Raw genomic sequence first — 17808 nt, 5'->3', positions numbered from 1 at the left:
TGTCACTAGGGTCAGATGAGATAGTGACAGAGCTCTGAACTTTCAGACACCACATGGTTCTCATCATTTGCATTCTTAGGGTGTTCGGTCTGGAGTCTGCAAACCCAGAAGACAAGAATGAGACCCTTTCCCATCTCAGCTGCCCAGCAGCCTTTGTCCCATGATCATTAAACTTTATACTAAAATTTTAGCAAACACAATGCTCTGGGTTTATTCAGAATTATTAGGTGATAGATACTTAAAATGCTTCTTTTTTCTCATGAAAGTGGTAGGTATGTATGGCCAGTTGAAGTAATGAAAATATAGCTTTTGATAAAGCTGTTCATTTATAAAAATAGTTGGTATTTTGTTATTTTTTTCCTTTTCCTCACACTTCGGTGACGTCTTTCACTGTTCGTTCTGTTCTGCGCGTGGCCATGTTTGCTCCATGAAGACGAGTCCGACCTGCTCGGGGCCCTGCCCGCTACGATGCAGTTGGCGCTCGCTGTCGACGTGAACTTTGGCATCATCAGCAAGGTCGACTTGTTCAAGGCAAGTGCTTTACAGTGACTAGAACGACGCCATACCCGTTTCTGTGTAAAATCTGAGCTCTTGCTCTAGACAGCATTTATGACTGTTTTGCCGTATGTTTTAGCTAAATCAAAATATCTAGAGAATTTATATGGAATTAGAGTCAAATAATGTGGATGATTGACTCTCTAGAAGCCTCTCTCTCCTAATTGGTCGAAGAGAATGGGCTCTTCGGGCTCTTCTTGTGTTACTTTAAGTATCATGAGGCTCTGCAGTCCGTGTCTCTGCTGCTGGGCGTGTCGATCCCAGCTTGGAAAGTGCCTTGTGACGCCTGACAAGGCAGGCGGCAGATCGGCTCTGGACCGGCCTGGCATTCTGAGAATCGTGCCTAATCACGTCTCCTGTAGAAATGATTTGGAGGTGAACTTTTTAGATGGCCAAATTCACATTTAGAGGCCTTGTTTGTTTTTTAGAAAAAATGCATAACAAAGAAATGTTTTTAATTTACTACCCTCTTTTTAATGCCTTACACTGCACGTAAGTTTTTCTCACCTAACATTTAATTCTATGTGACACTCCCTGAGTCATCTATTTAATTTGTTCATTCACAGATACGTATTAAGTTCCTGTTATGTTTCAGGCACCATTTTAGCCATGGAGAATACAACATTTTAAAACAAATACTCCCACACATGGAGCTTACATTCCAAAAGAGGGAAATGAAAACGAACACATCATGTGTGGAGGTTAATTAAGCAGATGAAGGAGGCTGGGCGTGGTGCTGGTCTTGAGGCTGCTCTGATGCAGGGCCTGGGAGCCGAGGCCCTCAGGAAGCCGGGAGTGAGCCGGGCACATGCTGGGAGCGGGAGGGGAGGGGAGGGGTTGGGGATGTTACCGGAGGATGGACGCCCAGAAGTCCTGAGCTGGGAGACTGGAGCAGAGGCAGAGTGATGGAGAGCGAGACTAGTCAGGAGAGAGCAGAAAGGGGAGGCGGGAGGCAGGTTAATGAAGGCCTCGGAGGCTGCAGCGCAGACTCTGGAATGTACTATAATGTAAAAACCACTGAAGATCTGGAGCAGAAGGTGACCTCTTTGAGATTGCTTTGAAAAATATCATCCTTCCCGCTGTGTGGAAGACAGACCACAGGAATTGAGTGTGCGAAGGCGGGAAGGCCAGACAGGAGCTGCCACAACCATCTGTGCAAGACACAGAGGCGACCGGACCCAGAGTAGGAGCAGAGCTGCTTAAAAAGGGCCAAATACCGCATGAATTGGCAGGGAGAGTCTAAGTTTTTGCTGTTTGTGTGAAGGGAGCGAGAGAGTGAACAGGAGCGAGGAAGATGCCAAGGATCTGAGCCTGAGACACAGGCAGCACAAAGATTTCATTTGCAAAATGGAAAATTATAGAGTAAGTGTAGGGTAGGGGGGGTAGCAAGGGACTCTGTTTTTATTGTGTTAGTCTGAGGTGACAGACTTCCAGTTTGAATGTCATGTGGGCAATTGGATAAATAAGTCTGAGTTCAGGGGCGAGGGCTGAGCTGGAGCAATAAATTTGGACATATCAGCATATTGATGTATTTTAAGTCATAGGACTAAATGTGATCCCTAAGATGGAAGTATAGACAGAAAAGAAGATGGAAGGTTCAGACAGGTACGGGGACAGGATGAAGAAGTATAAGCTGAGGGTAGGGAGGCGAGGCACAGGCCCTCCCAATGTCAGGGTACGACAGGCCCGTGTCCTGGGGCTCTGTCCCTCACATATCCCATTGAGATTTCCATCAAGATTTTGATGGAGATATAAACCATGTGATTTTCAAACTGGCAGATGACACAAAGCAAAAAGGAATGGTTTAAAATATGCCACATCACAAAATTTAAAATTAACTGAATATTCTGAACAATGAGCAAAGCCAAGATTAATTTCAACAAGCACAAAAGTAAAATTCTGGACTCACGTATAATATTATAGTATTGCGATGTAAAGAGAGCAATAGTTTTTAAATAATTTTTTTAGGCCCGTGAATTTTAGTCAACCTCAAACTCCATATGAGTACACAGAGTTATGTATGACATTGCCCAGAATTTTAACGTAATACTGGTATTTTTGACTATTTCAACTATATCTGGATTAACATATCACATTGCAAATAACCATTTTTTAAGAAAGACCTTGACAAATTGGAAAATCTTCCAGCCAAGGGTATTAGAGGTAAGAATTGATTCGTGGACCTAGGAGATAGTAAAAGAGTGGTGTTATAAATAAAATATTCTATGATACAAGTCAGATCCTACTTCTGGTAGAGAGGGGTGATGGAGAAATTGACTAGGAACAGGCATGAGGGAACTGGGGGGGATGAGAGAAAGTTGTCTGTCTTGCCAGAGAAGTTACACAGTCTGTGCTTTGTCAAAATTCAACTGTCCCTTCAAATTTGTATATTTTAGTACATATAAATTATTCGTCCATTAAAAAATAACCTCAAAGGAAAATGTGTAGAGTTTGAGGATGTTTAGTTGTGGGGAAAAGATTAAATTCAAGAGCAGCAGAAGTTGCATATGCTAAAGTCTGTTATATGGACAAGGAATAAGACTTTCTCCATCGGCGGTTCCCAGCCTTCCTGGCACCAGGGACCGGATTCGTGGAAGACAGTTTTTCCACGAACAGGGTAGAGGTTGGGATGATTCCAGCCCATATTTATTGCACACTTTATTTTTATTATTATTACATTGTAATATATAATTAAATAATTATACTACTCACCATAATGCAGAATCAGATGCCACCAGATGCAGCTGTACAAGTTGATGAAGAACATCAACTCACTTGCCACTATAAAGCCTGTCACCAGATGCAGCTTACTCGTCACTTGCCAGTCACTGATAGGGTTTGGATATGAGTCTGTATGCAATGGATTTATTATGGTCTCTGTGCGGTCACACCTCTCTGCCAGTGTTAATCTGTGCTTGCAGCCACTCCTCAGCATTGGCATCAGCGTCTCTGGTCCACCTCAGATCCTCAGGCACTGAGTTCTCATAAGGAGCGCGCAACCTAGATGCCTCATATGCGCGGTTCACAGGAGGGTTCGCGCTCCTATGAGACTCTAACGCCTGAGGACCTGAGGCAGAGCTGAAGCGGTGATGCTGGTGCTGGGGAGAGCGTGGCCGCAAGTACATGTGAAGCTTCACTAGCTCACCTGCTGCTCACCTCCTGCTGTGCGGCCCGGTTCCTGACAAGCCACTGATGGCACCGGGCCATGGCCTGGGAGTTGGGGACCCCGCTCTGTATTGTTCAGCAAGATAATGTTCAACTCTAAACCCCATTTCTAAGTCTCAGAGTGAAACCTCCCTGGAAAACCAGGCTTGGTCCTAAGTCTCACTACCAACAGGACATAGGTCAGTTTCAGACACAGAGCAACTGCTTAGCAAAAGCCTTAGCAAGGAAGGCAGGAAGTGGGGAAGGGAGAAGGGGAGGGGAGGGGAGGGGAGGGGTGCACTGGGGCCGAAACCTGGAGAGGACTGGAAAGGAGTTTCCGGTTACTAGTGGCAGTTCTCCCACACCCAGTTCTTACACGGCGCCTGCATTAGGAGTTTCCAGCAAAACAGAACAAATAGCATGTGGATATACAGGGAGATTCATTTTAAGGAACTGGCTCGGGCAATTAATTGGGGCTGGCAAGGCCGAAACCTGAAGGGCAGGATGGCAGATAGAGACGCCGGAGAGAATTGATAAGAGAATTGATCCCGAGTCCAGAAGCTGTTGGAAGCAGAGCTCCCTCTTCCTCAGGGAGGTCCATCTTTTTTCTCTTAAGCCCTCGACTGATTGGATGAGACCCACCCACATAATGGAGTACACTCTGCTTTACTCAAAATCTAATGATTTAAATGGTAATGTCATCTAAAAGTACATTCACAGTGACATTTAGACTGGTGTTACAAATACCTGAATACCATGGCCTCACCAGGTCGACAGGTTAAATTAACTGTGCCAGTACCCAAGCATTGTCAGAGCTGTGTGGAATATAATTCAGTAAAAGGTAACGAACCGAGACGTTGCCAACTCCAAATTTTAAAATTTATGCACATCTTCTCGAAAATAATCGTAGCTGCTGTTTATTGAGCTCTAACTATGTACCAACTGCTTTGTTGCCTTCTGTCAGGTAATTCTCATAGCAAGTCTCTGACAAAAGTTTATTACTGTCCCATTTTTCAGAAAATGCAAAGCGCTCGGCCGACTGCAGCCATAGAGGTCTAAGTGATGGTCCGAGGTGCCAGCCAAGCTTCTGTCACTCCGCGGTCCGTCACTTAACCAGGCCGCGCTGGCCCTTCACTTCCTCACCACCCGGCGGGGTGAGTGGGAAGGCGCTGGGGCAGCAGGGACGCCTCCCTCGGGTCGCAGAGCGGCACGGGCTGCAGGCCGTCCTTGGCTGACTTTCACGGACTTGGACTTGGCTCATCAGTTAGCCTCACACCCGGACGCCTAAATGCACACTCACTTTGCCACTCTCCTACTGAGAAAAGACCCTCGATCTTACGTGGTTCTCTCTTTTAATCAAAGAGGTGGAATTAGAGACACAGATTTGTTATTAAAACTTTGCTTCAGTTAGTTGTGGTTAATTAGTAAGATTTGCTGCTTCTACATAGAGTCATAAGTTTCTAAAGATCTTGGCGATGAATAGTCATAATATTTTTTAAATTTTTTTCATAAAAAATGGTTCTCTTCCTTGCAGATTTCATGTAGTTCCAGCGTAAGCTCGAGTATTAAGCTAATAAGATGCTATTCATTTCTGTGAAGTTGGGCAATTTCCCCTCCTTTCTCATGATTTATTATTTTAATTTCTATTTTTAAATATGTTTTATCCAATTAAATGCTAGGGAAATCACATTTTGCTTCTACCACGAAATTACCAGAAGTGAGAGAAAATTTAATGAAAGTTCTGTTATGCCACCTAGTGGCTAGAATTGAAACTGCAGCCTTTAAGCTGAAAAAGAGCCCACTGCACAACAGGAGACCAGAGACCCGAGGAAACCAGGAAATCGGAACGGGAAGGAGGGCACGGTGTCTGCTCAGAAAAAGTGCAGAACCATCCCCAGCAAGACAGCTCACTGGGATCCATGTTTGTGATAATGTGGCAATAGAGCCTAGGAAGGCTGTGACCGGCAAATGAATGATTTCTACGAGCCACACGCAGTGGCCCTGAATCACATACGGCATCCTGTGTTTTCCCCGGGAGGCCCATCCTCAGAGCACGGCAGGGAGACTGCTGTGTTTTGTTTTTATTAGCTTTACCTTTACACGGGCGGCGTCAGCAGTAAAAGTTTTGCTGCTCGATTTTCTTAAAGTATTTTGAATAGTGAGCTGACAGCCCACACGGACCCACCCACCTCCGTGCCCAGCAGTCCCTCTGTCTACAGGCGGAGCACGCAGGAACTCCCGGTGGGAGGAGGGCCCCAAAAAGCAGGAGAACGCCCCTGGTCGGTATGTGACGATCGTGACTCAAAGCACATAAAGTGCTCGTGTCAGTACCTGGCCTTAGTAAGTCGTGTTGTTGTCATACTGTTTTCAGTAACTGAAAGACAAAGCTGAGTGGTCACAGGGGAGTTCCTGCACAGGTGGGGTCGGGTTCTTCCCGTGGCCAGGCCAGCCCCCAGGGGCACGGACTGGGCTCATCCCCAAGGCTCCAGCCAGCAGAGACTTGCCACTGTGACTGTGCAGGGCTGACACGCTAGAGAAGGAGCATTGTTGTCAGTTTTCGGGGACGACTTGATGGAGGAGCCTTTTGCTAGGATCCGTAAACAGTGAACGTAGGGCTGGGTCCCGCATCACTGATACCTCAGTGCGCTGTGACGTGGTCATACTTCGCAGAGTACTAATCACATCGGCTGCTGCTCCCAGCAGCTCCCTCCATCGCGCAGCTGTGCCGTCGACAGCACGGGCACCGGGCTCAGTCCCCTGCCCTGGCTGTATCACCGCCGCTCGCTCAAGGGGAGTCGAGTTGACATGGAGCGAGAGTTCATTTCTGAGATCGAGCGGGCAGATCCCTGAGAAGCTCATTTATACTCGAAGGAGACTTAATGTCCCAGGGACTTGTCGCTTACTATAGTCTTAAGTTCTGTTTCAAAGAAGCGGGAATGAACCTAGAGACAGAAAGCTTTTCAGAGATGAACCCCACCAACCTTACAGTCGTGCTCCAAGTTCACCATCATTGAAAGAACTTTCTGGGCATAGGGACCACCTTCTAAGCTAGAGGTTATCCGTACACATCTCCAGAACCCTCACTCAGGTCTGTGACACGGGTTTTCGCACTGCACTCAGTTCCCCATTGCTGAAAACGGAGCGGTGTCCGACAGTCCCCTCCCCACAGCAGGCCGCGTCAGTGCAGTGCCTGCTGCACCCCAGGGCCTGCCGGGTGCGGGTCCAGAGGGGAGCAATGCGCAAGTCTGCCCTCGAGATGCTCAGGATGTAAGATAGAAAACATCTCACTCTGGGGGTCTCTTCCTCTGATGCTTGTTGCTGGTACGACCTTAGGGAGACAGCCAGCAGACTTCCTGACTCCGTTCCCTCATCTGCAAAGCATGTTCTGTAATGCCAGGAATCACGGGGCGCTCGGAAGAATTAGACAGGTAAAGATGAGAAATAACAAATTTAAGACACATGTTTTATGTTAATATAACGTTACTCTTAGCTCTTACACAGGTACTCCCGCTTTAGAGAGAAGGCGACAGGTATAAAACTGCTCCGACTTATAAATCAGAACATGTCCTACTGACATCTATAAAGGAAGTAAAGCTGCGTCACAAGGGGAAAAACTAGCCCTGGATGTAAATTTTTATCATACAGTGATGGAGCAAAATATAGCACAAGAAAATAATCACTTTCTGGGAGGGAAAAAAAAATATCATCATTTTCAAACACATCATAAAATGTAGCGACTTCACGATGAACTGTCGTTTAACGGAGTCTGAGTGCGGATGAGGAGGAGCCAGCGCATCTGTCCAGACGCGGCCGTGAGGGGACAGAATCACTAATTGATGAAATTTAAGTTACAGGTTTTCACTGCATACAGCTGCGTTTTGTTTACGTGACTGCTAAATGCAATCATGTTCATCAGAATTCATATTTAAAATGGTTCGAACGTTTTTCTCCGAGGAAACCCAAGTTCTAAGCGTGAAGCTCTCCGCCGAGTGCTACAGAGGAATGTTCTCACGGTCACTGGTCTGCTCCAGGACTTGGCACCTGGCTTGGTTTAGCACGTTCCCCTGTGCAGGTCTCCCTGACTGGTGCTTTCTGCCGGGAGCCCACCTCACTGGTTAAGATGAAAATCATTAACCGCCCTCCTCCACGGAGGGGGTGTGTTCCTACAAACAGTCTTGGGATGTGCATTTTACTTAATTTTCATTAAGCTGATCAAAATTAAAGTTGGTGTCTCATCAGTGCTTCTCCCCAGGTCTGTCCCCCGCCCTCCCTCCCTGTAGTGGCCACTAGCGTGATTTTGAGGGCACCTTTCCAGTCTCCACTTGATATCCATGTAAGCATCACCGGCAGACAGTATTATTTGGTGTAGTTTTTTCATACTTGGAATCATGTCGAATACATTCTACACCTTGCTTTTGTGCAGATGTGTTACTTGCTGAGTTCAGTCATATCTGTATGCACAGACAGCAAGAGAGAATTTTATTTTAACCCCTCTGTGGTTTTCCGACCTGCGGATCTTAAATATTTTTATCTGTCAGACTCATCATCATTTGACTCAAACGTGTCATCCACGTGAGCACCTTCTTGGGGCTCCCCTCTTTCCCATCCCCACTCCTAGGCAGAAGTAAACTCCCTCAAAGCTTTATGTTTTCTTAGGACATGATTAACTCTATCATCAATTACAGCTTCTCTGTTTACTTAAACCATCCTCGCAACTAGACTTAGCCTCTTTCATTGTCCATTACTCCAAGGGCGTGGTGCAAGGACTTGCTCATGGCAGCTTCTCATCATACTTGTTGAACTGTATTAAAAAGTCATTCCTGCCAGCCCTGGCCTTTTTCCTATTCTAGATAACCAAAAGCTACACTTTCTCAAATAAATTTTTAAAATTCTAACAGCAGGTTCATCTGAGTGCTTCTCACCAATGACTACTTGAAGATACTTCAATCATAAATTACTAACTTTCTTTATCAGCTAGGCAACCCTGAGGTCTAAATTTCATATGGATCTAGGTCAAGTGTTTGCTACTGAAATCATTACAGAAAACTGGTGGCTGCTAGGAGAACGAGCACCCCAGTCACGAAGTGGAGACCCGCCCTTTGCTTCTCTTTTCTTTTCTCTTCTGCTGACCACGATTAGTTCCTTGTGAGATAATAATTCCCCAAAGGATGGGCAGGACCAGCCGCTAGAGGAAGCTGCTGCATGGAGGCAGCTCTGGGAGGAAAGATTAAAATATTTGGTGAAAGTGGAAGATTTAAAACTATGTAAAAAGATTTTAGAAGCATCTGTAGCTTTTTCTTTAGCCTGGCATAGAGATAAATTATAATTATTTGCACAGAATACAAAAATAGACATATATTCTAACAAATCAGATTTGTTTATTACACTGTTAAAGTGGATATGAACAGTCATTCACTTAACAGATACCGCTTTTGTATCTATTACTCTGCCTTTAAGAAGATGATAATTGAATTGAAGCAGTAAGACAAATAAGCTCACAAAGTTAGATAACATCTAACAATAGTATGAAAGATGATATAAGAAAAATGTTCAACAAAGATTTGGATAAATGTCAGTCTTAATATACTACTAATAAATTATTATTATACTGTCATAATCATTAATAGCTCTCATTAAGCATTAGGTTTTGTGTAAGTAAAAATTAGCATTCTGAGTTAAATATTATTTCTACCCCCATTTAACATTTAGGAAACTGAAGGCAAGAGAAGTTACATAGCAATAGATACTAGAAACAGGACTGACCCAAATCCATCTGACCAGGATCCAAACTCTCACTATTATACTACAGGGGCTTTTTTTCTCCCTAAAGTTTGGGTCAAGACAAGTCCATGTTCATTGGCAACTAATATTTTAGTGTTAACACAGACATTAGCTATTATTGTTTATTTCCATTTCATTTTAAAGTCATTTGGAATATTGGCCTTTATCTGTGTCTATAAGAATTATTTTTCTCTCTATTGCTTTTCTCTTTAGGGTTGTGATACACAGATGCTTTATGACATGTTGTTAAGATTGAAATCCACTGTCTATTTACCTGGTGACTTTGTCTGCAAAAAGGTGAGTGTGTGCTATTTTTCAGTTGCATGACAGGTAATAAGTAAATTTGAGGAGTTCAGACATAAGTTAAGAACATTGTTTAAAGAAAATTTGTCCAAGGTGTATTCTATAGTACAGAAATAATTATGATATATAATTCCATAAAAGAATAATGTGCTCTCAGAGTTCAAAATGGAACCAGACAATATGGATTTCATTACTTACAGGACACTAGTGGGTAGTCTGAAAGGTTTCTTTGTATAAATGTAAATCATCAAGCATCACACCCCATGAATTCCAAATATTTAAAGTGGGGGAAAAAAATTACAGAAATAAAAGGTGGTTATGTCCTTTTTATGTATTCCAAAAACTATCGGTTACCTCCATTAAGCTTACCCAGTTAGTGGATAGTCAATTTTACATGCTTTTTATGATTACAGAAGTAATACGTGTTTATTATTTTTAAAATGGAAAACACAAAAAGGGCAAAGATAAAAATTCCACCACCCAGAAATAACCACTATTAATATATTTCAACCTGTCTTTTTATATTGATTGAGGATAGTTTTATAAAATTGGCATTATACTGTACTTACGTTCTGAAACATGGTCTGTCACGTAACAATATATCATATGAGCATTTTACATATTCTTATATAATCTATAACCTCATTTTCAAAGCCACGTAATTTAATCTATGAATATATCACAGTCAATTTGCAAATATTTGCTATTATAAATAACACTAAAATGAACATTTTTGCACATCTCTGATTACTGATCTAAGGGGAGAGAGAAGGAATGATGACCTTGGGTTTATATCTTGAGAGACTAAATCAGTAGTACAGTCGATAATCAAAATAAAAAGCGGAGGAATGTGCATAGTTCAGAGAAATGCGAGGTGACCCCAAACTCAGGGGCGTCCACAGCGAGTGCAGGTGGGAAGCACTTACATCATTCCAGAACCGTGTGTTAGGCTGTGAGAGAGCAGGCACAAGCTGGTGTAGGACACAGCAAGGATGCTTGTCCCACCCGGTACCGGCAAGATTTCCCGGAGAAGATGATGTTCAAGCTGAGTCTTGAAGAAAGAAGTGGGGAGAAGCAGGACACAGGCATTCCAGGTGGAGGAAGGACTTAGATGCGCTGAGGCAGAAAGGAAGGGGCCGCGTCGGCACGGGGCATGCAGAGGACAGCAAGTCACCAGCTAGAAAGCTTTAGCATCGTTCGCTCAATAAAACTCAACAAGTAGTTTCGAATGCCATGGGCCAGGCACTGTGCCGGGTACTGGGCAGTTGTCGGCAGCAGAGGAACAGATAGATGGTTCTTGCCCTCCAGGGGCTTACGGTCTAGTGCCGGGGTACTCAGGTCACCATGTGCATCAAGTCACCTGAATTTAGAGGTCTGGGCTCCATCCCCAGAGATTCAGTCGGTCTTGGCAGAGCCCACAGATCAATATTTTTTAAAAGCAGCCAGATGATTCTAAAATGTAACCAAAGAGGAGAATCACTGGCCTGATGGAAGAGACCGACAGTACACAAATGAAATTAAATAAATGCTTAACTCCAAAATGTACCGACTTCCATAAAGGGAAAGTAGAAGTTGCCAGGAGAGTGTGTAATGGCAAAGGAGGAAGCAGAGGTCGTCAGGCCTGAGCTGTGCAAACTCTAAAGAGAAAGAGTTCTTTAGTAGGACAGTGGAGAGGACAGCGTTTGACGTGAGGCCGTGGGGCCATGAGGCAGGACAGAGCTTGGCACATTCAAGGAAAGGAAGCAAATCATCCACTGGGATAAAGGTGAAAGACAAACAGAGTGTAGGGCAGGGGTCCCCAACACCCGGGCCACGGACTGGTACCGGTCCATGGCCTCTTAGGAACCGGGCTTCACAGCAGGAGGTGAGCGGCAGGCAAGGCAGCGAAGCTTCCTGTGCATCTGCAGCCGCTCCCCAGCACCAGCGTCACCGCCTCAGCTCTGCCTCAGATCCTCAGGCATTAAATCCTCGTAGGAGCACCAGTCCCTGGCGCCACAAAAGTTGCAGACCTCTGATATGCGGTACTTCAAGGTGTCCAGGTGGAGACACCTAGAGCACGGGTGGAAATTAGTCTTGTCCATGAGAGAGAAAGGAACTGGAGGTAAATTTTGAGAACAGGCATGTGACGGAAGCTGACTTCAAGTAAAGGCCAGAGAAGAGGACCCAGAATACAGTGTTCGTGGAGGTCCATGGAGAAGACTCCGAGATGGCAGCTGAGGAGGAGCTGTCAGAGGAAGGAGAGGAAAAAATGAGAAGTTTAATGTAATGAAAACCAAGAATATGCAGCCCCACACAAGTTAGTCTGAGATAAGTCGGCCAACTGGTGATATGAAATCACTTTCATTAAAATGGGAACTAGAAACCACGGCTCAGTGTAAGGCCCCCCTAGGGTGGTGTTTTGGGACCAACAAGGCCTTACTGCACCAAAATGGCCTTTCGGTTTGTTCCGGTAGCAGCAGGGACCGAAAATGAGATAACTCAGACAGTTGAGCGCCCACACCCCTGAGAAGTGCCGATGTGCTTCCCAAAGGGTGAAGTGCAGAGTGGACGCAACCTTCTCATTGCCAGCGCCTCATATCGCTTAGGGACGAGAGCAGATCCGCGAGCACAGACGAGGGCGGAGAAGGAGCCAGGAGGAGGAAAGCGGAAACGGGGCCACATTTCTTCGTCGTCGTCTGCGGGGGACCTTGAGTCCCGGGAGATACCGACAGGAGGGAAAGGCTGGCGCTTGCCCGGGTTTGAGACAGCTGGCCCGGTGTCGTTCTGCTCACCATTTCCACAGGTCCCCGCGGGAAACGGAGGGAGAAGCTCGTGCGCCTTGGAAGTGGCCCCGCTGCCTTAGGAGACGGCAGGGCTGGGGCCCAGTGCGCTGGCCTCCCTCATCCTCCCTAATCCGCAGGGCAGCTCTTAACCTCACCCAGCGGGCAGCCCCGGCTGTTTCAAAGAGAATTTGGGAGTTTTCCCAGGAATAATTGTCAAGAATTAATGTGAGTGTCATGATGCCCCCACTAGCCTCGGAAGTGGCTTCTGCCCAGGAACCCTGAGAACTAGAAGTGCCACCCACTAAGGGTGCCCCGCTGTCCACGAAGCTCTCGCACTTCCCGCAGGTTAGCGCGTCAGCCCCGCACAGGAGCCGGGTCCGCCTCATCTCGCGTGCGCCAGACCTCGTGCTCTGAGGAATGGCTGCTTCATGTGCTGCTAATTAAACTTTCGGGAGAGGCTTAAATTAGTCTAGAAATATGCAAGAAGTAGTAGAAGTTTTGGTCTATTGATTATGCCAAATCTCTTTGGATAATGATCATTAAAAAATAATTACAAGTGCTGAACTCTTATTTAAGGACCACTGTGTGCTTCTACCTCGTCAGTTGTAATAACTGCCTCTGAAAAATCATCCAGTTCCTCAAGGATTACTTCATGCCAAGAAGAAGGGATACGCCCTGTTCTCATCATCATTTCCTGGAGTATCTCTTGGAAAACTAATTTTCAGATAACTTTCCCTTATTTAAAAATACTTTATACTATTTTATTGGTTTCTAAAAGATTAGTCTTGGTATTAGATTCATTATTAAAAATGATCTACCTGTACATATTAGACAGAATTAGGTGCTACTGTTTCAACACTGTCAGCTGCCAGCCTTGTAAGTTTGCTCAAGATACAACCGTTCAAGCCTCTACTACCAATTTTTAAATGAGAATAATGCAGTCTCTTGTATTTGACCTCACTGGGATTTCTGCAGGAACTAAGTGCACTAACGTGTATGAAAATGCTCTGCAGTTAGAAAGTAGCACATTCTGTTAGAACAAATATAGGAATTAAAATAAAGAGCAATGTGACTATCATACACTGTTGTGATTTTGAAAACTAGTAGGCAAATGAGAGAGATTGTTACTGGCGTTGATATCAAGGAAGTAACCACAATAAGATCCATCCGTATTGGGATTTCTTCCTTGATCTATATTTGAGAATAAATATTCGCTTAATATACTGCGCAATGCAAAATTCGAACATACTCCCTACATTGCACAGTTAGGAGATGCTCATTCTAGGCCTCCTTTTGCTTCTGACTGTCATGGAGCTTTGGGTAGTCAGCTAAGCCAATCTGTATCTTTATTTTCCTTTCCATAAAATAGAAATAATAGTACTTACTCTACCTTCCTCATAAAGGTAATGGGGAGATAAAATGAGAATTTCAACTTCACATAGGGTTAACTAAGAGGCGGAGTGTGAAAGCTTTAAACTCGACCAAAAATTATAACACGATAATTAATGTTCAGGAAAATAACCTTTTGTTAAAAGACTTCAAAACTTCCCAGAGAATGGTTAAATTATGTTTCCTTCATTCATAAATGAGTGACTATGTCACAAGCCCTGTGCCAAGCACTGGGACACAGTAGGTGTCTCAGCCGTCGCAGAGTGTAAACTAGAATCAACGTCATTTAATCCTGAGTTAATTTTAATGTATTCTAATCCTTCGAAAATACAGTTAACAAAAATATTTTATTAAGTCACATAACCCAGTCCCTTCCTGAACAGAGTGTCATGCTATTTTTTTATAGTTCAGGATGATCAAGACAACTCATTGAGATATGTAGGTACTATTATCCAAAATGATCTGTCTGGTATCACGCAAACCTGCTTATCGGAATGTAGCAGCTTTTCTTGGCCCAGATGCCCTTTCGGTGTCTTGTGAGGCATATTTATTCCTTTTGGATCTTGCAGTGAGGACATACGTCCCAGGGGCCCCACAGCCACCTGCTGGTTTGGTGATCCGCACGACTCAACATAAAGTTATGGTTATGGCTTAAGACTTATTACAGCAGAGCACACGGTGCAGGAACAGCAAGGAAAAGGCACACAGAGACAAAGATTAGAGAAATCAGGTATGGAACAAGAATGATAGCTTAGAGGCTCGCATGCCCCAGGTTCTAAATCTGTAGTAGCGTGAAATGGCTGCAGCCCATGCTGTCTGGGTAGACCGAGCAAAGCAGCGGTCACCGACGCCAGGCGGGCCGTGCTACAGTCAGCTGCTTCCTCTGCCCGTGCCCACTCCTGGAACAACGTGCTGGCTGCGATGGCTCCCGGTGGCCAGCGGCGGCATTCAGTGCTCACAGGGCTAATAATTTCCTTCCACCTGGTGTCTGTAACCTACCCCAGGCCTGAAAATGGTTGCCTTTTCATCAATGTTCCTTGCTTCCTTCACTTACATCGATTCCTCTAGAAGAGTTTCTGTGTCTTCACGTGGGGGGTAATCGTCAAGAATAAAGTAATAAAGTGCCTCTTTGTATTTGGCATATAGGGAGAAATTGGGAAGGAAATGTATATCGTCAAGCAAGGAGAAGTCCAAGTGCTTGGAGGCTCCGACGGTACGCAAGTTCTGGTCACTCTGAAAACTGGGACAGTGTTTGGCGAGATCAGGTATCCGAAAGACACTTCGTAAATGAGGGAGGCTGGCATTGTCATAAAGGAAAAATCTTAGGTTTTAAAATTTGGAAAGTTTCTGCTCCAGATTATCGAGGGTTTGATTTTGCTGAGAGCATTGAAAATAAGGATTTTCATTTCTATTTATCCCTTTTCTTCCCCCAAAAGACTTAGCTCATACAGCTGTTTAGTCTTGAGACTTAGGTCAGTGCTTAATATATGTCGACTGAATACATGAATGAATGAATAGTGAAAAAAATGATCAGAAGAATCTGTTGTTGTCATATTGCTGGAAGACTTGAATGCCAGGCTAAGACAGCCGTTTCGAGTAGGCGAGTGATAGCATCACAGCTGTGGGACCAAGTTGCCTGAGTCCAAATCCAAGGTCACCACTTCCTTGACCTCCGTGTTCCTCAGTTTCCTCATCTGCACAACTGTAATAACAACAGTGCACGTCTTAGAGGGCTGGCAAGTGAGTTAAGTTTTAGGATGGCCCAATAAGTGTTAACTGTTGCTATTATTCTGTATTGGCCTTTGCTACAAATAAGTCCCCAAGAGCAAGAAAGCAGACAACAAATTTAGGCATCTCGTGCGCTAGACACTTCCGAATGTGTTATTGTATTTACACTTACTCATTCATTCATCAGCAAAGGTGTGCTGGGTGCCTAGTGCTGGGGTGTCGGGTATCGATCTGAACCCGGGGCATACACTTTGAAAATAGCACAGAAGGTGCGCCCCACGAGCTTGCAGCCCTGCGGGGACTGACAGCGGCTGAGCAATGAAGCAGACGGGCCTAGGTTCACGTCCCCATCCGTGCAATGTGGGTGAAATCGCTGGAAATGGCTGGGGTGCTCGTTTGGGTTCCGTGGTCAGGGACAGCCTCCCCGGACTGGAGCGAGCCCGTGGAGCCGCTGTGCAGGTGTGGGCTGACGGCAGGGCGGGCAGATGCGGGAAAACCACGCTCGTCTGGTGACAGACGCACAGGTCGTGGCCGAGTGCAGTGAAGGAGGGGCACGAACAGGGAGGAGGCCCACGCTGCGAGCAGAGATCGGGTTATCCGCGGCCTCGTGCTGGGGACTTTGTGTTTTATTCTGGGTACAAATGGATAACATTGGAGGGTTTTAGGCAAAGGAACGACACCCTGAATTATGACTCTGAAAGGCTCCGCAGCTCTGTGGACTGCAGTGGTAGCAGAGAGGGCTGAGACGGGGGACCCGTCGGAGTCAGCCGCAGGGCTTCAAGTGAGGGTGCGGGGGTCTTGAACTGGGACACCGGCTCTGAGGGGGAGAGCAGATGGTCAGGCAGCTAATATGTCCATTTCACAGCTGAGGAAAGTGTGCCTCCAGGTGCCACTGACCTTGCCCGCGATGACATAGGAAGGGGCAACGTTCAGACCCGCATCTCGTGGGCCAGGGTCCAGAGATCCCGCCACCACACCCCGGAAAGATGTTCATCCAGCCCTGGATCTCGTAGCTGCTAAGAAGCCATTCTCACATCCCAGGGAGCTCTCATGGTAGTGTCGTTAGGGGCTCCTCAGTGTCCAGGCGCGTTATTTCCCCGCCCACCACGTGGCCTCTGTTTATTTTCCTCCTTGCTCAGAGCTGGCGGGCACTGCTGGAGGCCCCGCTGTGTGGCAGCGGTGGGGCCGCTTCTCAGAAGGCCTGAGGTCCAGTCCTCTGCCCATTTCCTGTCGTCGTCTTACATGGACTCCTTGCAAGAGGGATTTAACATTTTGGTGACTTAATAATCACTGCCATCTTCAAGGTCATGAAACATGCAGCAGTCTCTTTGGAAACACTGCAGAAATTAATCAGCCGACCTCTCCCAAGGGCTGAGCGTTCCCAAGAGAGAAGAGCTTTGTCAGCACTGGGATGCGCATCACTGCCGCGTCATCATTGCTGGAGGAAGCGCCCCGGGGCTGGCTCAGACTGGACAGCAGCCCCTCACATGAGTCTCCTTCCACCCACCTGGTTCCTAAGGCTGAGCAGAAGCCAGCAGGCCAGACACACCCTAAACTGGCTCAGGAGTCTAGTTGATTTGAGCAGAAGGGAGCTTTTGGCCTTGATTCTCTTCTTGGCCATGGGTGAGGGGGAGCAGGATGCACCTGCCCCTTCCCAGATCCCCAGAGCTCCAGATCCCCAGAGCTCCACAGCCCCACAGCCCCACAGCCCCACAGCCGTCATGCGCCCCTGGAGCAATAGCTATTCATCCCAGTGCTGGACGCTTCGCCTGCCAAACATCTAGACACTGGAAAGACCGAGCAATTGTGTTTACTACTCAGAAATGCTGTGACCTTTGTTAAAATGAGCTAAGTGCATCACTTTCGTGTAGCTTTTTAAAGAAGGTCCTTTTTCTTTGGAAAAAAAATAAGAACTGAGGGCTTTCAAGGACATTTTATATTAATCCAAAAGAGCAAAGCCTCGACTGAAAAATAGATTTACAGCCTGTCATGGAGAAAACCCAGGCCATATTTCCAACGAACATCTGAAGGTGCAGACACCCCGTTTTAAGAGAGAGCCGGGGTCTGCCGAGCGTTGGCCTTTCGTGGTCCTGACTCCCTGTTTTCCTGACACACACGTCGTGCCAAATCAGATCCACCCAATGTG

The 17808-nt window shown here is 45.9% G+C and overlaps 1 protein-coding gene across 1 annotated transcript in view; it reads left to right on the top strand.

Moving 5' to 3' along the window:
* The window catches only part of CNGB3 (cyclic nucleotide gated channel beta 3), a 101863-nt gene that overhangs the window by 73617 nt on the left and 10438 nt on the right, over positions 1-17808 (top strand). Inside the window, 3 exon segments of the mRNA XM_006924108.2 lie at positions 434-531; positions 9694-9777; positions 15081-15199. Coding sequence (XP_006924170.2) covers positions 434-531; positions 9694-9777; positions 15081-15199 — 301 coding nt within the window.

Source organism: Pteropus alecto, unplaced genomic scaffold (genome assembly GCF_000325575.1).
Source record: "Pteropus alecto unplaced genomic scaffold, ASM32557v1 scaffold87, whole genome shotgun sequence".
Classification (NCBI taxonomy): Eukaryota; Metazoa; Chordata; class Mammalia; order Chiroptera; family Pteropodidae; genus Pteropus; species Pteropus alecto.
This window is presented reverse-complemented; position numbering and strand designations above follow the sequence as displayed.